Source organism: Mesocricetus auratus, unplaced genomic scaffold (genome assembly GCF_017639785.1).
Source record: "Mesocricetus auratus isolate SY011 unplaced genomic scaffold, BCM_Maur_2.0 Super-Scaffold_100004, whole genome shotgun sequence".
Lineage (NCBI taxonomy): Eukaryota > Metazoa > Chordata > Mammalia > Rodentia > Cricetidae > Mesocricetus > Mesocricetus auratus.
Window position 1 is genome coordinate 40,818,256 of NW_024429189.1, and position 24,285 is coordinate 40,842,540.

At 45.9% G+C, this 24,285-nt stretch overlaps 1 protein-coding gene across 5 annotated transcripts in view; it reads left to right on the forward strand.

Moving 5' to 3' along the window:
- Nucleotides 1–24,285, forward strand: part of Rapgef4 (Rap guanine nucleotide exchange factor 4) — a 299,093-nt gene that overhangs the window by 269,987 nt on the left and 4,821 nt on the right. For all 5 annotated transcript variants that reach the window (XM_040745573.1, XM_040745574.1, XM_040745575.1 and 2 more), the window contains 7 exons: nt 1,318–1,415; nt 6,923–7,048; nt 7,443–7,621; nt 10,373–10,463; nt 14,024–14,074; nt 14,854–14,941; nt 15,369–15,433. In XM_040745573.1, the coding sequence (XP_040601507.1) occupies nt 1,318–1,415; nt 6,923–7,048; nt 7,443–7,621; nt 10,373–10,463; nt 14,024–14,074; nt 14,854–14,941; nt 15,369–15,433 (698 nt within the window). The remainder of the gene's footprint in view (nt 1–1,317; nt 1,416–6,922; nt 7,049–7,442; nt 7,622–10,372; nt 10,464–14,023; nt 14,075–14,853; nt 14,942–15,368; nt 15,434–24,285) is intronic.

Consider the following 24,285-nt stretch of genomic DNA (forward strand, 5'->3'; position numbering starts at 1 on the left):
GACAGTTTTCTCCTTACCCAATAGAGCCGGAGATCCCAGCTGGTCTAATAACATGAAGTGTACTTCATTCCCTAAGCTGGGACTAAAATTCCTTTCCTTGTCCCTGAATATATTACACCTGAAATGTCATTTTGTGTCACCCTGTATGTCCTTGCATGTAACAATGACAGAAAAGGATGAATCAGACACACTGTGTCTGTGAGTCACCCCCAGGCCAGGAGGGTTAGGAATTAAATGAACACCTGGAACCCACACTGGCGGGCTTGGGCAGTGGCTACCCACAGTGCAGTCATCGGGTACAGGAAGGGACCAGGAGATTGATTCCCCAGGGAAGACTTCACAGCCGTTTGAGGGGTCCTTTAGGAACAGAGTGAAACATTTCCACCGTGTGTGAAGGTAGGTGACTCCACTGATGCAGGGCACAGTAGGCGATGGCTTCTCTAGGCCTTGCCTTCTGTTTTTGTCCCAGTTGGTCCAAACCCAGGATGACCATATGGTTAATTATTACATTCTTCCCAAAGGTGTCCCATATATGGGGCATTCACCTAAATGTTGGGGCTGTTGAAGCCTGTCCCTTGATGTCCCATCTAAAATATTAACTGCTTCCTGACACACTTTCTAACTCCCTTCCCTGCTATGCCTTGTGACCCTTATAGCCCTCATTAACACACACACACACACTCATTCATTTTCCCTCTATATTGACTGGGATTTTAATTTATGTTTTATTTCTCTCTACCATTTATATTTTATCCCTTTCTATCATTTCTTTATGTGTCCCTAGTGCCTGGTATGTAGTAAATGTTAAATATAGATTCAGTAAATAATTTATAAACTATAGAAAAGGGTTTAAAGTAGTTACTACTATTACCTTCCAAATTGAGAGCAAGTAAAAGGTGTGTGTGTGTGTTTAGCAATTAAAATCATGTGAGAACTCTGAAGCTCCCCCAAAGATTCTAGCCATGATCTTTCTATCTCCAAAGGGCCTGGCATTGTTACCATCAAGAACTAACTTGCTGTGTAAATGGCTGTGCGGGTTTTATGAATAATTAGAGTTGCAGAGGAGATCTGGGCGAATTGAGCCTTGGGTGTTTCCATTCCTGCTGTGTGGTCATTTCTGATGGCATCCCGGGCACCGTGCGGCTATATGAAAGCACTGTCCTTTTTATTCAGTGGCACCCTTCACCCCTGCATTTTATGCAGGTGCATTGCGTGTTCCGGTAATTCACCGAGCTGGCAATTTGTTGGTGTGATTAGGGCAGTGCAGCAAATCTCAGATGGATTTAATAGGCAATCTCATGCTTTTTATGTTCACAGAAAAGGTGGTGCTCAAACCTAATGATGTTTCAGTATTTACGACGCTCACCATTAATGGACGCCTGTTTGCTTGCCCGAGAGAGCAATTCGACTCACTGGTAGGTATGAATGGCCTCCGGAGCTGTGTGTGCAATCAGAAAACCTTGTCTGTAGCTTAATTTCACAGCCACACTGAGGCCGGTGGCTGAAAAGTCTTGACTGCTATGTGTCTTCTTCTATACTGTGGTCTGCCGGCAAAGCCTCAGGTGCTCACTGGAGATGCCCCAAGCTTTAGAGGATCCGTGGAAATTAGCCAAGCCGCACTGCTACGGGGACACAGTTTAGTGTTCAGAACCTTAGCTGTAATTCATTTCAATGAAATGTCTTTAAGTTCAGTATTAATGTTCGAAATTGGAATGCTCAGATCGGGAGCGCAATGATCGCTTGTAAGGGAAGTGCCAGTCTTAGGAGACCCCTGAGGGAGGGCAGGAGGCAGGGCCACCATCAGGTCTAGAAGGGGTCGTCCCTCAGATACTCTCAGGATCTTCACAGGGATACCAGAGAGCAGAATACTTTTCCCTAGCCACCCAGAACTTCTGTGAAGAAAAGACACATTCATTCTGTCTCTCCTATAAAAATTAAGTGTGGAATTGACTAGCTAGTAAAAGATCTTAGGAGCTACAGGACCAGTTTTAGTTTCACAAAGTCAGATTCTTCTGTATCTGGGACCATGCTCCTCCTCCTCCTCTTCCTCTTCCTCCTCTTCCTCCTCCTCCTCCTCCTCCTCTTCTTCTCCTAGAAAAATGCAGTACATGAATGAGTGGTAACCTGCAGGAACTTTGGAGAGTGTTTCGTTTCCTTAGTAGACAGACCTTGCTAGAACTTCAGGAGGAAGTCAGGTTAAAGCGTGTAGTCGGAATCCTTGACAGTGTGTGAGGCCCGGGCTTCCCCCCAGCACCACACAAGATGTGCTTTCAGACCCTGATAGCGCTCATTCTTCCTGATCAGGACCCTGGTCCCTGCTTCAGGGACAGCCATGGTTTTGTTCACTCGTTTTTTTTTTTTTAGATGTGGTCTTGCTGTGTAGCCCATGCTGACCCCTAGATTTTGTTTGTTTTTGGGGAGGGGTTGGTTTTTGTTTTGATTTTTTTTTTTTTGGATGGAGAGTTGTTTGTTTTTTAAGACCGGATTTCTCCAGGACTCAGTCTGTGACTCTGTAAGTCAAGTTGGCCTCGAGCTCAGAGATCTGCCTGCCTCTGCCTCCCAAGTGCTGGAATTAAAGGAGCGGGCCTCTGCTAGGCTTTAATCCTCACTCCTTAGTCTCCTGTGTTCTGGGATTACAGATGTGTGCCACCAGACCCCATGGGACTGCTCATTTGACACCATCTTGTTTTCACTTAAGGAAGAACGAATGTGACACAGTGCCTTTGATTCCCCCCTAATCAAGCCTCGTCCTGGCTCCCAGCACAGGGATATCAGCAGAGTCACAGTCCCTTTTGGGTATTCTTTGCTTCTTTAATCATTTGACTTCGTTCCTCTCTGAATAAACATCTCTCAACATTGAGCAATTAAGAAATAAATAACTAACCAGGAAAACACACAAAGACAGAAGGAGAAAAGTGACTCCACAAAGTTGTCCTCTGACCTCCACTGGTGCTGTGAAACATTTGCCCTTCCTCTCCCCCGACACATCATGCATACCCACATAATTTTTAAACACTGCTGTGTGTCCAGCTACCCTCTGCTGGAAACTAACGCCTTAAACAGCCCGTGTTGCTGATGTTCCATGGAAGGTGCTGGCTGATGTGTTTGCCACACAGTGTGCTGGGGCCTGCCTTGCCAGCTGGTTCTTGGCGGCTGTGTTGAGCCAGGGGGTGGAGAGATAGGCATGTGGACCGTCTCCAGCTCCCTGGGGGCAGACACTAACTTTTTAAGCTTCTGTTTATTGCACACAGTCCTTTGGCTTCCAAGTTCTGGGTTCTTGCTTATCTTCCATTTTAAGGCCTGAGTGGTTGGAAGGAATTTGCTTGGCAACAAGAACTCTGAACCTCTCAGCTGGGGGCGCCATGTACCTCTCTGTGCTCACGGAGGTCGGACCTTACCTAATGCCCCTCCTCAGACTTGCAGATATCCTTCCAGAAAGAGTGGTCTAGAGGATGCAGGGCATAACGTCAGCCCAACCCTCAGCTCTATCGGCTCACACTTACCAAGTGTCTGCTAAGCGCTCAGCGCTGTGCTGGCTTCTGTGACCAGCATGGCACGTGCCCTGGAGCATCTGCCCTTATGCCAGTGACAGTTAAACCCGAGTGGTCCGGAAGAAAATGAACTTTCGTGTTAAATCGTGTTGTCTACAGCCAGTAGAGCACCAGCGTAGATCCCCCTGGGGAAGGACTTGAAATCGGGAGCTTTACTCTCTTGAAATTGTGTCTGAGTATAAATGTTAGTACAAAGCCAATTACAACAAAGTCTCAGTGTACTGTAATTTGGCTCTCCTTTTATCCACTCTCTGGTTCCTTAGACTTTTATTTAGTATCGGCCGCATTGTTCCACGTTCTGTGGATGTTTCTGGCTGTGGGATAGTCTCAAAGACAAACCCTTCCTAGTCCATGTCCCTCAGGGAGCTTGTGGTGACTACAGTGTCATCAGAGAGGACCCACTATGACAGGTTCCACTATGGGGGGGCGTGTAGCACATGCAGAGACGGATGCTGGGCATAGGTTGCTTAGCCATCAGTTTGCCACTGACGATTAGCGCCCTCTTTTATGTGTTAAGTCTCTGGACATAGGACCATGGTGATGCTATTCTTCTGATCGCCTTCCACCAGCATTAGTAAAAATGTCATCTCTCAGTAAGTTTGAGGAGGGGTCCAGAGACAGGGGTTGTCAGTTCTCAGCTCCCTGTGCTGTGCAGATCCCCCATAAGCTCTGCAGTGCCTCCCCAGTAGGACATTTCCATAGGAAAATGGCACAAGGAAGTGTTTCCTGTGGGGTCCAGGCTCAGCATATAAACCCCCCACTGCTACTGCTCACGGAAGAAGAGTGAGGCAGGCCCGGTGCTCCCACCCTGTAGATGGGGATTCTACAGGACTTTGTTTTACATCCCGGAAGGATGGAGGGATGACAGCCCAACATCCACTACCAAAAGAGCGTCCCATCTGTCTTAGTGTCGGAATCCACAAGAGATGTTGGGTTAAGTAGTCCTATATATCAGGCACCATAAAACCTCAAGGAAAGACTGGGGTGGATGGAGTCACTCCAGCCTCAAGGAGGAAGCTGACTCAGTGAATAGGGTAGGGGCAGTTGTAGAGCAGAGGAGAGGGGCTGTGCTCACAGCGGCAGCTATGGGAGGGAAGGGAGACCGCAGAGAACCAGGCTGACTTGAGACAGGGTCCTCACACCGGGAGTAAGCTTTACTTACTACTGTTCCACTGAAACCTGCCCTGGGCTGAAACCATCCTCACCCCGTTCCATCGGCTACTTGTCCATCAGCGTTAGGTCTGTTTGGAACTGTCACTTTCTGCCTTGTTCTTTGTGCTCTGTAGTGTGGATTCATATCCAGCCCCTAACCTGAGTGTCACACTAACCACACTTTCCTGTGCATATATAGCACTATAACCCCTCTTGAAAGTGACCTACTTTGAGAGAAGGGACATCCCTGTGCCGAGGACTTGGTTTACACGCTGCACTTAAATTGCTCCCATTTAATCCTCTTAACAAAACTGGGTATTAATACCCTAAGATGCCAACTTAGTATAACCCAGATTTCCTGGAGCTGGAGACAGACGGTCAAAAGACTGAGGGATCACTTCAAGCATGTGCTGTTACAGTGGGGTTTATGTTCAGTCTGCTGCTTTCTGCGGCCGTCACTAACATGGTTTATTACCTTGCCTGTGACAAACCCCATCTCCTGAGCTGGTGCTCAGATACTATTCAAAAGCTGTTATTTGGTCCCTCTCTGCAATTCTGTTCCTGCAAATCAAGTATGCTGCCAACCTCCCCACTTTCAAGTTGCCCCTGCTGTCAGCCGAACACGGGCCGTCCTGAGCAAAGCTTTCCTCACTCGCCTGCTCACAGTCCCTTTTAATCCTCCATACACACTGACTCCATGTGTGCAGCATCTTTCGAAGGTCCATTCAGGTGCCTGCCTGCCTGCCTGTGTGCCTCATAGTCTAGCCTGTTGACGCTCTGTCTCCAGATGCGCAAATGAGGTCCAGCGAAAGTAGCACTGCACCTGTTGGTGGAGGGTGACGCTATTATTCTGTAAACTGCTCGTCTCACAGACTGAACTTTTCCAATGCAGAAGCCACCTACACCCTGAATATGTAATTTCTCTGGTGTCTAGAACACAGGGGACATTTACTGAATAAGTAGTAATGGAGATGCTGATGAAACCTGTGTAATATTCGTGTTTCTAACATGAGCCCGTTCCTTATGAAGGCTGGGGCTGGAGCACAGAGTCTTGAACGTGCAAGGAGCTATATCCCTAGCCTGTGACATGAATATTGACTATCCAAATATAGTCAGTATCATACTGGCAAATATTCTTTTCATCGCTATGTATCCCCAGTCTTACAGATAGGTATTAAGGTATTATACATTTGTCAGTTGCCTTACAAAGTAAAAACACTTTATAGAACATTTCTGTGAATACAAATGGAAATAAATGAACCAGATGAAACGCTTTCAACAAGAGTTTTGGTCAAAGTAGCAGAGTTTGAGTTTGCCCCAAACATGCGAGTAGCATTCTCAGCCCAGCAACTCTCGAAGGGTTAGGGACTTGGAAATCCTGTGTAGACTCAGTTCACAGCATTCTCTGCCACATCACCGTTTTAGGTGGTGTGTGAAAGCATGGCTGTGGCAACTTGACATCAATCGCCAACAGCAGTTAAGTGGTACCGTGAATATAAATTCAAACTCCCATGCTGGTACTTGACTTTATAACCATTTCCATGAGAAAGGTCTCCAAGAGCATCTTCCATCATTACTGTGGAAAGGGAAGAGTTTTCAGGTACCTTCAAGCCCCAGGCAAAGGAGAACTGATGTGTTATCTAATTATCTTTTATCAATAAAAACTCAGGAGTCGGATATTGGGGCAAGAACCTGTAAGAACTTGAATGAGCAGAGAGGTGGCAGAGAAGCGACCAGTGGCCTCTTCTCTCTTTCATTCCTCCATCTAGAGGGCAGAGATCCTCCTAAGCCCCGCCCTGCTGCTTTCTGTCTCTCTATCTGTCCCCAGTCCTCCAAAACTCATACGGTTAATTTTGGTCAGCTAGTAGCTAGTCCGACCCTCCGATTCAATGCAAACTTTATTGTTAGAATGCGATCAAAATGTCACACAATGGGGAACCTTCCAAGGTCATCCTTTGCCAACTCTTATTTGCCATGGCTTGCGGTTGATTGTGATGATGGTGGTGGTGGTGGTGGTGATGATGACGGTAGTGACAAAGAAGGCCTTGAAGCGAGTACAACAGACAACAAAGGCATTCTTTTAACCTCAAAACCAGCATTTCAAAATATGCCCGAAAGTTTCCCCCAAATCCTTTCCCATCAAAAACTCCTGAGAGCATTTGGCATTTCACATGTATCCCTTTTGTGGTTCTGATCCAGTTTTTCACAATTGTTCCCAGACTCCCCTGCCAGAACAAGAAGGCCCAACCACGGGGACAGTGGGAACTTTTGAACTGATGAGCTCGAAAGACTTGGCTTACCAGATGACAACGTATGACTGGGAACTCTTCAACTGTGTGCATGAGGTAAGGTGCCCAGCCGGGGACGTCCCCGGGCTCCGTAAGATCCCGGACGGCTTGCTTGCTTCATTCAGCTTGTGTCTCTGTGTGCCTGCCGTATGGAAACCACATGGTGGATTTAGTCCCTGCCGAGCTTGAAGTCCTCAAGTATTAAAGGAAAAAAAATCCCTGTGATGCTATGCTCTGTCTTCCAGAGTCTATTAAGCCAATAACACCTAGTTTATATTTATATATTCCTCATGGAGGCCCTTCAAATCTACATGACAAGTCACGTCCGGGTTACTGGTTGGATTCACATCTGCTGCTCGATAGAATGCTTTCTTGACAAATAGAGGAGCCAGGCTGGCGTTTTGATTTAAAAGCCAACAAATAAGTGAAATTGTTTTCCTTTCTGTTCTAGCTGGAGCTAATCTACCACACATTTGGAAGGCATAATTTTAAAAAGACCACAGCAAACTTGGATTTGTTCCTGAGGAGATTTAATGAAATTCAGTTTTGGGTTGTCACTGAGATCTGCCTTTGTTCCCAGCTCAGCAAGCGTGTTCAGCTTTTGAAAAAGTTTATCAAGATAGCGGCTCAGTAAGTATATTTAACTTTGGAGGGGAAAAATAGTCTCTGAGCTGTGCTCTCTTGGTACACACCTTAAAATGTAAAGCAGGGTGTAAGAACGGCCAGCAACTGAGTTTGTGGGGAGAAGACCGTCTTCTGACTCCCTCACAGTTAACATCAATATGTAAATTAACATCTTATAATGCAGGTGCCCCAGTCAAAAGTGGGATCGGTTTTGCTCTGAACGCCTCATTTTTCCCCCTCCTTTGTGTTGGAAGAGTGCTTTAAGTAAACAAACGTTCCCTTTGCAGAAACTTGTGTTGTAAGGCTCTTGGAGCTGGTGTCGCACATGACACGTTCTCACCAGTAGAGGGCAGTAGAACACGCTGGAACAGCAGTTTCTCCAACCCAGTCGGAATAAAATCAGTAAAATGCATAAAGGCCAGCTAACCTGGAACTAGGAAATCATCTCCATACACATCAGAGAAAGCAAACATCTTATAAATATTCTATTTTAAAGCACTTCTTGAGAAACAATTTATTTACTGCAGGGGCCAGCTAGGTTTCTCCCTGACATGAATTTAATCTTCTCTGGCTCGTTAGATACGCCTGACGACCTCCTGTTTACTTCCATGTTTTTGGTATCACCACAGTACTAAAAATAAAAAAGCTAAATGTAGCCTGTGGCTGTGAGACTCCTTCCCTCTCTAAACGCAGAGCCTGAGCTCAGGAAGGCTGGGAGAACAAGTGGCCTGGGCCGGGCAGTTTTCTTGAGCCAAAACAGTTCGGATCCCATGCGGAGTCTCATTGCCAGAGCTAAACAAAGAAGGAAAAGCTACTTGGTGTTTTATAGGTGCCAGCTTGCCAAATGCCTTGAGCTGTTTTGCCAAAAATGCTGAGGGCACAATAGAATACCAGGTCCTTTGAATTCACGTGCTGCTTGCTGTTTCTTTGGGAAAGCTGGCTGTCTGAAGGAAGGTTTAGCCGAGTGTGGCCACTTTCCCTAGCAGCACGAACCGCCCCTGTGCGGTGAGCAAATGCCTTCATGTGTTTGGAATGAGTGGATTATGGAAACTATGACAGGGTGTGCTTTCCCATTGCAGGGAGCATGCTCTCTCTTCACCTTAGTCCTCAGTGCCGAGTGGAGGCAACACAGAATACTCAGGAATACTCAGGAATATGCCTTTAGTGTTCAGCCTTTGTGATTTATCCCTCTTCCTTCTGATTCCAGTTGATTATGTAGGTGGACTTGGCCTTGAAAATACATCAGCTGATTATTTAGCCATTATTCAACCCTGTCCCGGGGCCCCTGTCCCATAATGAACCTGTTTACTCAGCCCTGCTGTTAAAGACTGTAGACCTGCTAACCCGGAGTCTACAAGAATGAAACAGAAAGCTGTAGGCACTAGCCCTTTGGCCTGCTGGTTTTAGAGAGCTGTGGTGTTTTCTTTAAGCCCTTGGCCCTGGAAGGAACTTAGCAGAGTTGAGGGGCAGGACTGGGGTAGGCGTTTTTTATCCTTTGTTCACACGGAGAAGAAACTGAGGCACACAGTCATCTCCTGACTTGCCTTGAATGACAAGCAAAGTTGGTAACAGAGTAGGTCTGAGCTCTGGGTCATTCTCCCACAGTCACTTGCCCAAGACAAAGGCAAGTATAGGTACGTACATACGTGGTGGGGCCATTAGCCCTGAACCTGGGAGCCACTACCCCAGCATTATAATGCCTTGCTTGTTTCTTCATGTGTGATCTTACCTACTATAGCTCCTAAAGTGCATTTTTCCATTTCCACAGACATGTGGAGAAGCCATTGCTAGTCTTTGAGTTGAATATAAGCAGCCAGAGCCACCACTTAATGAGCCTTCTACAAACATGTTTATTCAAACGTTTATGACGCTGGTCCGCTTAGACAGATGGCCATATTGAGTTGTGGTGAAGGGTTTGTGTTTATTATGAAATGAATGCTTTTCCTTTCTAGCAGCCTGGCACGAAGAACTTAGGGTGCGGTTGACGTTGTTCACATCAGGTATACTAAGTACCTGGGATAATATCACCATTTTAATAAGAATGTCTAGGCTTGGTCCAAGTGCTTCATTCCCAAATATAGTTCCATAAATACTCATAATGGCATAAACACAGACTCAAAATAATCAACCTGCCTAATGTCAGCTAACCAGAAAATAAGGTTATTTTGTTATTGATGTAATAAACTATCTCCCAATTTCAAACTCCTGGAGAGCAAGTGCCCAGCCCCCCAGGACCACAACTTGTAAGCTGATACCTTTCAACAGTTTAGCATCATTGATGCAGCATGCAGGAACCAGGGTGACCACAGCATGGTGATACCCTTAACATCTTTCCACCTGCCCCTGCCGGCTCGGCTCGGAGCATCTACCTCCAGGTCTCAAACTCTCCAACGTTTTGCCTTCCCTTTTCCAACCCCCTGGGCTGTCTCCCTTCTCCCCACTTCTAGATTCACTGCAGCTCTTAGCAAATTTAGGATTACAATAACAACCCTCCGGGGAGGTGAATTTCAATTACTTCTCAAAACCCAAACCTCAATGGCCAAAACCATCAACTTTCTAAAACTATGGTGGGGTGTCAAACAGCAGAGCATGGCTGCCCAAGCAGAATTTCTACAGTGCCCTAAATCTATCATCGCCAGTTCGTATAAATGAGTCCTGATGAATATTAATGACTATCAGAAAATAGAACTCTATCGTTTTTTTTGAATCCTGCTCAAAAGTGGCATTCTACTTAAACACGCACCTCTTGTGTTTCAGCTGCAAGGAGTACAAAAATCTGAATTCCTTTTTTGCCATCGTCATGGGACTCAGTAACGTCGCGGTGAGCCGCCTGGCTCTAACCTGGGAGGTGAGAGCTACTGCTGGCTTCCAGCTGTGACTTTTGCCTTAGGAATAAAACCAGAGGCCCTCCAGTGAGCATTCCCATAGAAATAGCGCTCACACTGGTGGAACAATGGGACCCTCGGAGGGAGATGACCTGTCTCTTTTTCCTAGTTACCTCGGAGTGAGAGTTTAAAAAGATACTGTCCAGGTGGGGGCAGCAAGGGGAGGGGCGGGGGACCTTAGCTTTCCCATCTCTGCAATGTAAATAGTCATAAATGCAGGTCTTACATATGGCGGGAAGGAGCAGCACTGCTCAGGTGGCTGCAGGAGTCACTTTGCACACACGTTCAGTTGTCTCTGAACAGTCTTGCTTATTGCTTTTGCATCGAGCCTTGCCTGTGAGTGAAAGAGAGCAGAAGAGCCATTTTACCCAACAAGCCATTTTGCTTCTGGGAGAAGCAGTCCAGAGGCCAACTGTTGGGAGCAGCTGAGGACCGGGTGTCTCCTAACCACCTGGTGACTCCTCCCTCCAGAGAGGAGCCACAGTTGGCATGGGTTGTCTTTGGAGCTAAAGTTATGAAGGTGCGTTATGAATTTCTGTAACAAACAGGACGGTGATTCATTGACAGTTCAAAAACGCCTTCATTTGTCACTAGCTTGGTACTCAGAATGTGCTCGTCCCTTGACATGTGACATAGTAAAAGAAATACTAAACTCCAATAGAACATACTCACAAAAATAGACTCTTGATAAATATACACAAGCATGTGTAGGAGGGACTGCAGAAAAAGAGGACAGGGAGTATCTAAGAGCTCCACCCTGCCATGGTGGGTGTTTAATAGCAGCTTTTTGTGTCCATGTTCTCTTTGGAGATAGTTTCCTACCCGTCTCCCTCTTGAGAGTCTTTTCTTCCCCCGACTCTCCTAGATATCCCCAATGTTTATAAGGCAGGTCCTCACAGGTCCTCTGTCTTGAGTTTCCCTGAAAATCCCAGGCAGATGCAGCATACAGCAGTTCATCCCCTGAATATAGGCATGAGGGAATCGGTGAGGCCTGCAAGCCACGCAGCCGTATCGTCTTCCAGGCGGTGGAAGAACAGAGTCGGTGTGTCAATAATAAGCAGGCAATGAGCAGTTGTACGGTGCCCCTGTCTCACTGCCCAAGCTTCCTGAGCTCTCTAGAGACCCTGGGTTCCCCTCAGGCAGTCTGCACTCCCCAGTCTGCCTCTGGCTCCTGATTGCCTCCCCCTCACAGGGTCCAAATGCATTGGTTAGAAGAAAGGAAAGTTCTACAGTTTGTTGAGGACCCACGGAGGCCAGCTGTAGGTTCCAAGGAACAGCAACCAGATAGTGAGACAGAGAGCACTGTCTGGGCCCTTTGGGCTGCCACTGAGGCCCCTAGGGAGGATCCAACTGGCTAATTGGCCAGTTCATGGTCAGCAAAAAGCAGACCGTAAGTATAAGAGTGCCATGAGTTTATAAACTTCTATTTCTGTCGTTATGTGTCTCTGACAGAAAGATTAGCCCTTTGTGATTTATAGGCCTTCATTTCTTTTTTGAATTGGTGTGATTATGTAACTCTGTGAGGAGAACGTTCACTCGTGAGCATCCTTGGTGGGATTATCTCTCTGTGTTTGATGAAGGCCTTCTCGCACAGCTCCAGTGAGCACCGGAGTGGACACAGGAGCAGTGTAAGGAATGAGGCATGATCTCAGGGGCTGTAGGACAACTGTAAAACAGTCAGCGAGCAAAGGGGGAAATAGAAAAGCCTGTGGTAAGAAGGGCTGAAAGCAGGGGAGCCACCCCTGTCTGAGGGGAGGCCGCTGGGGGTGCTGGCCTTGACCTATTGACACACTGGGAGGGCAAATCCCTGTAGTGGAGGACTGCCTGGATGTCATAGGGTGCTGAGCTGCCTTATCTGGCCATGCCCACTATATTTCAGTAGCCCCTCCTACTGCCCCACCCCTACCCCGATATTGTGACAACAGAAAAGCCCGCCGAGCTTCTTAGCCATCCCCCAGATTGGCTAATGGTCCCCAATGAGAAACTTCTTTGGGAACAGTCCTAAGAGCCACAGAAAGGTCTGTTGCCTTTGTCTGAGACTCTGGCTAAGAGAACTAGGATGACAGGTGTGACAAAAAACAGACCGTGTCGATGGACACAAACGTTCTAACCCACACAGGTCTGTTCCATATGTAGCCCTGGTGGCCTTGAACAGATTCTGTAGACCAGGCTGACCTGGAACTCACAGAGATCCACCAGTCTCTGCTCCTGAGTGCTGGGATTAAAGGTGTGTGCTGCCGGGCCCAGCACCCACAAGGTCTAATTTTTAGAGTGGACTGTATTTAATACCCAGTGCAGAGATACTTCATGACCCTCAGACCCCTAATGCCCAGCACAGCTTTCAGCCTTGAGTTCGTCTTCTGAGAGATAACTTCCCACATCCTTCAAAGTGGTACTAGATGTGGAGGGTGTGCAAAGTGCTGGCTTCCAGAAGCAAAATGGGAGTTTTCCAGGGGAGTAAATGGGGGTACGGTGGCTTGAGCCACACCCCAGAGAACAGGTAGGAGTTTTCTGAGGGCTGTGGAGGGTGGCAGAAGGTGGGCCTCACTGAGCAGAGCAGGGTCGCTGGGGCTCTCCAGGTCTCGGTACTGCAGATGTTTTCCCTCTCTCTACATGGGGAAACACATCGCTCTACTCCGTCTGGCTCTGTCAGTAGAAAGTTCAGCTTTGCGCACTCTGCCAAATGTGAAGCAGTGGACTGGAAAAGGGATCCCGCACTGGTCTCCCGGCCGTGCTGCGAAGCACAGCCCGTAGGCACGAGAAGTCAGCATCCTACTAGAACTCACGTTTTCCACTGCGGCCAGGCAGAGAAACCATGCAGAAAGGCTTGCTTGGAGGGGCAGCTCAGAGCATAGAAGGGAGGGACAGAAAAGCAAGCAGGGACTGTGAACCCACGGAGCCAGGGATGACCAGCATGGCTTGGGGACACAGGGGCTGCGAGAGTGACTCCTCCCATCTGTAATACACAGGCTCCAACTGTTCAAAGGAAACCGAGTTCCTCTGTACCTCAGCACTGTTGGGCACCCAGGAAATACAAGTTTAAAAAAAAACTAAAAAGAAAAAAAACTATAAGAAGGCACTTCACTCACGTGACTTGTTTTTAAGGAAGACTGCACCATTCCTAAGTCTCCTTTATCCTAACATTCTCCAGTCTAAATGTCTAATTGGAGAAATCAAAGAGTTAATAGAAACAAGTTTGGAGGGCCCAGGCCACTTGTAGTCTCAGGAATGCAGGCAATCCTGATTATAAAACCATCCAGTCAAGAATATATTAGAGAAGCAGTAAAACCAAAGCATTCACAGCTTCTCGGAGTTCGGCTACAGTAAGACTTTTCAAAGGCAAGTTCTCTATATTCCAGAGATTGTTCTCCAGTGATGAAGCACGCAGTAGTTCCTCCTGGCTCAGAGGTGCTTGACTAGAGGCCAGAAGAAATGGATTTCCCTTAGAAACGGTAGCACACACAATCCATATCTAGACATAGAATCTGACAGCTGTGTGTGTCACTTTCATTTTTATTAACAGAAACTGCCAAGCAAGTTTAAGAAGTTCTATGCAGAGTTTGAAAGCTTAATGGTAAGTGACAGTGGCTTCTTTATTTCGATCACTGTCCGCATTAATCCAATTTCTGATTAGCTCAAGTTCTCATTGCAGAAATTTTATCTGTCCTTGTTTGACTTTAAGAAGTTTATGATCCCTTTTAGTGCTGCTAAAACAAGCATGCCTGACTAATGAATGGCACCTTCGGGAGCTAACTTAAAGAGGACTTATGTCCCACATAAGGTCAATTTGTGTAACTTAGAAAAGCAGTGTAATAGGGTTCCTACCTAACACAGCTCAGTTTGGCTATGGGTTGGAAGCTACATCTCTTGGCTTGCCAAAATTATGTCTCCCTGTTGTCTGGGAGGTGTTACCAGACAGGAAAGGGATGAATGGGTCTTGCTGGGAAATAGGGGATGGTTCAGAGGACAAGTCAGGACTGGCTATGTAAGGTAGGGAAGGGGTGGGGAGCCAGCCAACCTTTGGAAGAAGGTGGGACTTCGGAGTGGGAATTTGTGGAGGTTTGTTCTACACAGGTCAGTTTTGCATTCAGAGAGGTGTCTCCCCTTGGCTCCTGTAGGCTCCTTCAAACCAGAATGGAAACAAATGCACAATACTGTCTCACCCACGCATGATGCTGTTTTAAAACCAGTCAAGCCTGTTTAAATCTGTCTTTCTTCCATAGCTGCATCTCACCCCCAAATACCTGATTGTGGAATGACAGGGCTATGTGTACTCAGAGGATAAAAGGGGGGGGGAGTGGTGGTATATATCTCTCATCATTCATTGACCAGCAACACTTTGTTTCTCCCAAGGATCCTTCGAGAAACCACAGGGCCTACAGGCTGACAGCAGCTAAACTGGATCCCCCTCTCATCCCTTTCATGCCCTTGCTTATCAAAGGTAATCTGATGACACGCCCAAGCCAGGCTGGAGGGAGCCCTTGGGGGTGAAGATGGACGGGCGGGCGGCAGCACCCTTTGAGAGGACTGACCCTTTGAAAGAGCCTGGCCAACAGATTCTTTCTGCCTCCTGTGACTCCAGCTCTCAGGCCCACGTGTCCTGACAGGGCGGGAAGGCGGGGAGGTGCAGATAGGAAAAGCCTGTGGTTTTGAAGCCTTGTGAGTGAAAAGGGTTTGTGTTAGAGATTTTACTAACCTCAGGTAAAGTGATTTAGAAAGTTAAACACCTAACATAAAAGAAACTATTATCAGCGTTTTCAACGGCAGTGTTATGCAAATCCCCCCACATATGCTAATGGTGCTATTGTACTTTCTTAGTATGACATATTTCGGTTAGTGACTAGAATGTGGCTTTTATTTCCTTACAGATATGACATTTACTCATGAGGGGAACAAGACGTTCATTGACAATCTAGTAAACTTTGAAAAAATGGTAGGTACAGTATTATAACCTTAACCACAATGTTTTTTTTTTAAATAAAATTTGCATTTGTACTAATAAGGCAAATAACGTCTGTGTGTGCTGCCATGTTACAAAGGTACTTATGCAGAATAGAGTTTTGAAACATTTGGTTCAGATTGGCTCCCTCTTTTGCTGTCAGTTCTCTTTTGTGGAGCTGAATGGTATTTGTGCCTTGACTCACAGCAGCCGCTAGCTTTTATGCCCCTGTGTTTCTGTCCCTCCGCTGCCTGTTGTTAAAACGCATGAATGTTCAAGAGTGGCTTCTGGGTACCTTGTTGTTCTGTAAGGTTTGTGCAGCTAGACTGCCCCAGGATGCCTTTGAAATGTTTATCTGCCAAGGCTGACTTGAGTGTCTGCGGGTAAAAGGCAATGCTGCAGCCGATCTCTATTGCAGGGTATTAATCTAAGTGTGTATTAGTCTTAGTGCTTAGTCTCATGAAGTTCACTCAAGTTCAGAGAGGGGGACTTGGAGACTCAGAGATCTCCATAACGACAACAACAACAACAATGAATTGTCAGTAGCAAGCGTGAAACTGGCACCTTCCTGTTCAGCGTTTTCCAGACCCTTCTCCTCCACCCCACCCCCATCCAGAGAAGAGCCTGGCAAAGGGACTTTCGCAGTTTGCGTTCTTATCTGCCGTGAAGCAATAAGGCAGGCCCTGCCAGAACCTTTCTTTAGCTCACAACCCATGGCAATGGAATGCCACACTGTCTCCGAATTCCCGGGGCTGCGTGTAGCCTGGGCAGAGTGGTAGAGCTTCATCTCCCCGAGGGGTAAGCATTTGCCCACGATTGTTTCACAGTGTAAATGTGGCCCTGGATTTGGGACTCGGGAAACACTGGGTCAATACTCAGTTCCATCCTTTTGTTCCTCTTCATCTTCTGTGTGCGTCTGTTTCCCCAGCAGAAAACGGGGCTCGTGCCTGCTTTAGCCACCTCTAGGCTGATGGATGGTCTGTGGCGCATGAGTCTTCCTGTGCAGCAGAAAGTACTGCGGAGTTCTTATCAGAAACCTGCAATCCTAGTTGTTTCTTGTAATCAAGCTAGTGTGTATGTCTGCAGAAGAATTTGAAAGACCCCACTGTCTGTGGACTAAGACTCAGCCCTGTTCATATGCGCTTATGATTAGGAAGTACAGTTTAAGTCCACTGTCTTAAACTTCCGAAGAAACAGAATGTAAGCACACACCCCTCAAAGACACGGCACCCATGGGCAAACAGTGATTCTTTGCTTACTTGTTAGTGTAGAGAGATAAACATTCCCCAGCATTTTCGAGAAAGAAAGACAAATGCTTGTTTTTCCAAAGCAGATGATTGAGGAAATAGGAAAAGTGCCTTCCAAATCACTTATGCAGAACATTCTAAGACCAACAAGCAGCTAAGCCAACCACTGGGCTATAAAACACAGGCGGGCAGAGATGTGAAAGCCAGCATTCCCTGAAGAGTCCTAGAACTTTTGACTGCTGACGTGACCTATGTGGTCCCGAGAAAGCAAGAACAGCAGCCTGCACTGAGTCAGCCATCTACTGGGGAGGCTGAGAGTTGTCTCCTGAGTTTCTAGTGTCCTGCAGTCTGTTCCTCAGGTTCACAGCATCGAACCCCCCCGCGCTAGGCAGTATGCAAGAGGTCCTAACTGTTTTGCTCTCTGGGCAGCCACTGATTAGTTAAGCTAGCATTGAAGCTACAACACACAAGCCTAAACTAATCATGGGTTGGAAGTCATTACGATAATTTAGAAGCATGTTAAGTTTATTTCTTTTCACTTCCAAGTCTTGAGTGAGCATAGCAGCTCCGCTCTGAGGAATAGTCGAGGTTCCTGGCTTCAGCTATCTTCGCATTTCACATGGTCCATGACTACACACCATTGCATCCATGTCCCAGCTGTGAAGAAGGGGATAGGGCTGGGAGGAAGGCATGCTTCTTCCCCTTAAGGGGAGGGAAGAAACTGTATTCACCACCTCCATCATCACATGAAAGGAAGGCTAGAAAACGTAGCCTGCATCTGGGGTTTCAGTGTGCCCGTTGAAAATTAATCTGGTGCTGTGAAAGAGAGTTTGGAAAATGCCTTTGTCCTCTATCTAGGTAATTTTTTATTTTATTTGGCAGATCATACTACCAGTTTGATTTCAGAAATGCCCTTCTACGAGTTAGATGTTACTAGAAAATGAAATAGAATTTCAAAAGTAGTTGATTGGTTTTCTAAACCTGACTGACCAATGTGGCATTATCAGTCAGCGTTGATCAGTCAGTGTTGGATAGCTTTCCAATATTTTCTCCCATCAACCAGCCCACTCTTGCTCTTGGTACCACCACCGTCACCATTATCCGCCGGTACCCTTATGTGTCTTGATAAAGGCTGTGTCTTCTTTTCTCGATTCCTGTCAGTCATTCATCAGCAAGGACCAGGTGTGAGCAGAGTTGGCCGTGTGTGTGAACCTGCTGGGTTCTGTCCCCAGCAGGAACCCCTGACAGGGGCAGAAGTCACCAGGGCAGTCGGGGACACCAGTGTCTTTCTGTGCTGCCAGACTCACTAGGGTACAGCAAGGCAGCATGCCAGCGCTGAGTTTTTTGTCTGTTTGTTTGAGCATCTTCACCCTTGCTGTATGAAATGAGGATTAGAGAATTTGTTGCATATTGGTTTTCAGGATCTGTGAGTATGAACAAAAGAGAACTCACACCTGATTCTTGTGCAAAAAAAATTCTCAGGCATTCTCTCTTTTGGGGGAAACATAAAGGGGTATTCAAAATATGTTTGAATAAAGCCCTTTATAGCTTTCTATGGCATGTATGAATATTTATAACACTCAGAAGGTAGACCAGCTATGGATTAAGAGGATAACATGCTGGCCTGCTGCCACTATCCCAGGCTGCAGAAGGCACGCTGATAGGTACGGTTGCTGCTGTGCTGGAAGGTTGGTTCTATTTCAGACATAGCCATATTTAGGTATATTTATTTAAGAATAAGATTTTGAAGTAGTCATTTTTTTTCTGGAATGAGAAGCATGGGGGAAACTTCTGGACTTCTGGAAACATGAACAGAAGCTTATTAAGGAAGAGAAGTATTTCGAATCCTTTCAGTCTGGCATTTCTAGGCATGCCATTATATAATTAGCAACAGTGTGGCTTCTAACAGCAGTAATGTTCTAAAATGTGGTTGGCGAGCACTGGTTTTGTTACCTGGAGCTATGGAAAATGAATCGTTACGTAAAAAAAAAAAAATCTAAGTGTTCAAATTTGCCTGGTCCCCAAGACCTTTTCAATTCAAATGAAATCTATCTATAGGGATACTTTGGGGACTTCCCATAGACTTCACAGGCCAAGACAAATGCAGATTTTCCAAAGAGCATGCTTCAAAGCAACAGAACATATGAGAGTGCCCAAGCAAAGGATTTCACTAGGAAATTAAAAAAAAACCTACAAAGTAGTCCTTGTCCTTTAGAATATATGTCCTTGTAAGGATAAGATAAAAACACATGGAATATTAAAAATTAATAAAGACAGCACATTATTAAAACAGGGGTCAGGAGAGCAATAGAAGACATGCACCAAAGAAGGTACTGGGTGAGAAATTCTGCAACCATGTCAGCAGCAGGGATAGCTGCATCACATACAATCACATAATAAGGTCCAGCCATCTTATTATGTACCCATCACGTGTCATCTCAGACTGCAGCTCGGAACACAACCCAAGTTGGCACATCCATCCTTGTTTCTCTCCCAGCCTTGTGTTTCCTCTCCCCAGTTCTTATGTGTCTGGCTCCTTTTCACGGTTCAGGCTTTGAACCCATGCTTCTTTTCTGGGTAGGTACCCTTGACTCCCCATTGCTCACTCACATCAAGAGCTCTGACTGATGGTCCAGCCTTGAGAGTTGCTCTTATGATCCAAGATGGTCATCTTTGCTTTTCTTCATCTGTCTTCACACTGGAAGGCAAGGACCGTGGACCAGGGATCTTGTCTGCTTTGTCCACTGATGTTTCATGAACATCCATAAATGTGTCTGGCATATTCTACGTATGCAAGAAATATTCATCCAATGGGAGAATGACCCAGTGATATTACAGTGCTGGACTTGATAAGGAAGGACATTTGGAAAGTATTCTATGACAAAAGTGATATCCAAAGCATTTTCTTGAAGTTGAATTAACAAAGGTCTCCATATTTTGCATTTTGCAAAACTGAGATTTGACCCAGGATGTCTGTTCCTTAGCATTCTGTTCCTAAGTGGACATTATTTTTCCCCTTCTCCACCCCATGGTACTCTGTTTGTCCTTCAGTGTCCTTCCAGTCTCTTTCAGGGTGTGTGGAGACATGCAGAGATGCCCAACTGTGATAACCTTTCTCTATACAATAGACTATGAATGTTATGTATGTTAGACATGTCTGTTTGTCACAGGTCCTTGGGATAACAAAGACCCACTGCTGGGCACAAAGCTCAGGCTTCTTCAAGAATGCATACAGCAAATGCTTGTTGAGTTCCAGGAAGTTGAGCCTTACTATGCATAACTAGTGGTTGCTACCATGGGCATAATCTTTGTAGAAGAGAAACTATATGTTTCTGTACCTTCTGATGGGGAGAAAATTATGTTCAGAAGATGGAGCAGTCTGAATGAAACTATTATGTATGAATGTTATTTATACATGCTAAGCATGGAGGGATTGATAGAGGGCCTATATCAGATAAGCATAGAGACAGAGAGAGAGTCAAAGCATCAGAATAGAAGTGTCAGAGGACAAAGAGGAGTCTAGCAAACAAGAGCAGCAGTGGTGGTAAGTGAGGTACATGTCTGTAATCCTGGTACTGGAGGGTCATGAGTTCAAGGCCATCCTGAACTACAGAAAGATCTTATTTGAAAATCAAAATAAAAAAGAATAAGAAGGATCAAGATCTTAGTGGTCAACAGAAGGAGAAGCAAAAACTGCTCCAACAGACACTTCCCAGGAGCTGCTCCTCAGGGAGCTCCCAGCTGAGAAAGCAAATGGCCCAAGGTCAGGGAAGCTGAATCAGTGGTATCTGAGCCTGTAACAGTGTCGGGAGGCCTTGCCTGGAGGCCTGCTAGTCTGAACTCAATGAACACTAGACATAAGCCTGCACCTCCTCAGCAACACAAGGAGTGGGGAGTCTGGGCAGGACCAAGAATCAGTAGATACAAACTAGGAAGACTGGAAAACATAGAGGCCTGGCAGATAACTTCAAGTCCACTTGTGTATTGAAATATGAGTGAGAAGACCTGGTTGGGTGAGCCTGCTCCAAAAAGGCTGGCCCATAGGCCGGTAAATGGGTGAGGCTGAGGCCATGACCAAGGCACCTCACAACTCACTGGATCCAAGGATAAATATCTACCTCAGAGCTCGAGGGACCCCAGAGGTGCCGCATGGGCACAGTCGGTGTCTTAGACCCCAGGAAGGACATATGTTTCTGAGTCCCCGCCTTCAGTTATAAAGAGAAAGAAATACCTAGATGTGGCTACAGAGTCTTTCATGCACCACCACCATTTTCTTTTGTGAGTGCTCTGCAAATGCTCACTCTGGAGAGAATTACTCAGCCTCAGTTGGGTTCATCTCTCAGCCCTGCAGGTTGGGCACAGGGTGTGCAAACAAGCTCGAAGGCCTGCATTAAAACTTGAGAATCATTTCAGGGGTTCTGATGAGGTTCCAGCCTGTCCACCCACCAACTCGGACCATTTTCAGGGGGAAATGCTCTCACAATCAATTACCAATTGCTTTGGCAATGAGCCAGTTGTTAACAGGAGTCATAATCCCTGGCTTTGCCGGCATGGAAAAAGAGGTTTGGCACTCTGCTCTGGAGTGATGAAGCTTTTCCCCCTGGCCTGCCAGCACAGAGAGTTGCCTGGCCGGCTCCAGCCAGGCCAACCTGCTCTGGCAAGACCTCCAAATCTAGGGTGTAATTTTTTGCTCCCTCCCCATTATGGCAGTCAGATAATGAAACTCATGTCTCTTTAGCTTCAGTTTCGGCCAGCCTCAGCAGAGCACAGCCACGAATAATCTTGTTTGGGACCAAAGATGACACATAGGGTGAGGTCTTTGGAACACAAAAGACAGAAAGACTAACTAGATACATTTTAGTGAAGATGAATGTAAAGCCCTACTCCTCCTGGATCCTTAAAATCACCTGTACAGTGACAGAACAGAGAGCTGAATCCAGACAGCAGCACAGTGAACCAGGTGGTGAGGCTTAATTCTCTGAGTCCAACAGATGTCAGCTACACAGTCTCATTCAGATTATGACTTAGACGTGTAACTCGGCCAGATCAAGGAGAGGAGGAAAGAAGTAATTTCTTTCCCGTGCTTCAAGATGCCACAGTAGATTCTGGCTAGAAGAGACAAGACTGTCCCCTAAGAAACTGCTGGATAGACAGGCATGGAGGTGCATGCCTTTGCTAGGCAGACGGAGGTGGGTCTCTGCTTTGGAGGCCAGCTTAGTCTACAGAGTGAGTTCCTTAATAGCCAGGGTTGTTACCCAGAGAAATACCGTATCTTCGGAAAAACAAAAACAAATAATAAACCAAATAAACAAATAAATCAGGGTGTTTAGGTTGAGTAAGGAGACCTAGGGAGGGGGAGTACGCACTTGAGGAACCAGCCTATTTGCTGAGATTCCAGAGCTCAGTGACGGGGAGGGAAAGGGAGAAATACTTTTGACTCCAGGTCAGAAACGTTTCTAAGTGAGAAGGTTGACTTCGGAGGTGATGTACCCAATGCTGGTACACTGCCATGCTGGAAACCATGGCTTATATATAGACAGGCTACAGAAGGCATTTTGCATCCTGGAGATGGTTTGGGGGTTGATTCCTGAAGTCTCGGTAGCATATTAAATATTGTACGTGTCAATGGGCACAAAAGAAGTTGGAGCTAAAATATCACACCAACTCCCCCTTCTTTTGGCCTCCTGAAAAACATCCTGTGAGCACATTGGCCGGCAATGCTAGCGCCTTCACTAACATCACTGAGTTCACACCATTAAACATTATTGTGTGGACCTCACATAGGGAAAGAATGGACCTCCTTACAAAGCCCAATTTGGATTTTGAAGTTAAGCTGAAGTTATCTTGGCAATACAATTAAAAGGATACGTCAAAATTAAAACCATTGTTAAAATTAATCAAAGATTTGGAAAGGTAAAATGAACTTCGGGGCTAGAAATTACGGATTTGAACAATTGTTCTCACATTTTAAACTACATAATGAGCTAAAAATTATGAAGCCTCAGAGGATAGCTATAAAGAGTAGTCTAAAACTAAAGTCAGAATGGAATGTTTTATCTTTCAAAACTAAAAAGCAGAACAATTACTCCCTACAAAATGGTATAGGAAGAGGTTTCTGACCCCTGCTAATTGTTTTATTATTCTTCAGAGGGGCATACTGGCAGCATTTCATGGGGTTTTCGGTAATTACACTCCATTCAATATCTGAAGAATTACAATAATTCTACATGAAATATACTTGTGCCCTTCCGATGCAAAGCCTTTAGAGAAGTGAAAAAACAGCTTAAAGTAAATTAGCAGGGAAATTATCATAGTTGCTGTTTATTCTGGGGCTCCATATATCAGAGGCTAATTATACATTGTATGCTACGTTTCCTTGGAGGTATTTGTAGTTTATTTCTCATGCCGCTTCACAGTCCTGCTGACTTTTAGGACCCTTTATGAAAGTAAAGTCTGAACAACTTTTCTGATGGCCTCCTTGTGTGTGAGAAAGCACCCGGCACAGGCACGCAACGACTCTGCTTGCCGGAACCCTGCAAACGGACGCGAGTTGGAAGTGTACGTCACGAGGCTCGTGTATCCGCGTTTCAAGGCCTTGACCCTCTGTCATCTCCTCAAAGCCATTTTCTTACACTTCAGTAAACCAAGGGCCTATGGGAGACCAAAGTGGGGGACTGGATGTACATAGTTCCTTAGAAATCAGGGAGTCGCTTTCCCTGGAGTTTTCTGCTCATAGGGCTATGCATCCACTGTCTCCACAGAGTTCCCTTTCAGAATCGGAGAAACAAAGTCCAGAAACACATGCAGGGACTTCAAAGCCAAGCTACTGCGAAAGTACCATAAACAAAACCTGGGCATCCCAGCCAAAGAACTGCTTCGGCCTCCCCAGCGTTTTCCCTGGGGAGCCTGCGGTCTCTGTTCCTAGCTGTCACGGAACTGGAGGCTGTCCTTCTCTTCCACTTCCCATACTGGAGCTTGAGTCTAGGGTCTCTCACACGCTCAGCAGGCGCTTTCCCACTGAGCCAGGTTCCCCACACCTTCCACTTCCTTTGTGTCCGTACTCAACACACACAGAAATGCTCTTTGACGTTTTTATGGCAACCAAAACTTTAAGGAAATTAAGGTCACTTACCTGCCTTTAATCCCAGCACTCAGGAGGTAGAAGCAGGCAGATCTCTGAGTTCGAGGCCAGCCTGGTCTACAGAGGGAATTCCAGGACAGCCAGGGTGACACAGAGGAACTCTGTCTCAAAAAACCGAAAACTATATTATACATAGTTTATTTTGTTTATTTTATTATTATTAGATATATGCCTGGTATCTACATATACATATATATTTATAAACTCAGAAAGCAATGCACCAAAATAGTAATGAGTTTACCCCTTGAGTTTACAGTCTACATGGTTTTTACTTTTTTCCTACCATTTTGATTTCCTAAAATATTACTGGGGCAGTGTTATAAATAAGGAACTTAAAGCAAAGAAGGAAGGAAAACAGAATTTGGATTGAAATAGATACTTTTTTTGGGACTAAAAAGATCAGGAAAGCATAGTGAGGGGCAACAGGTATTAAGGGACTATTCGGACTTTCTGTTTGG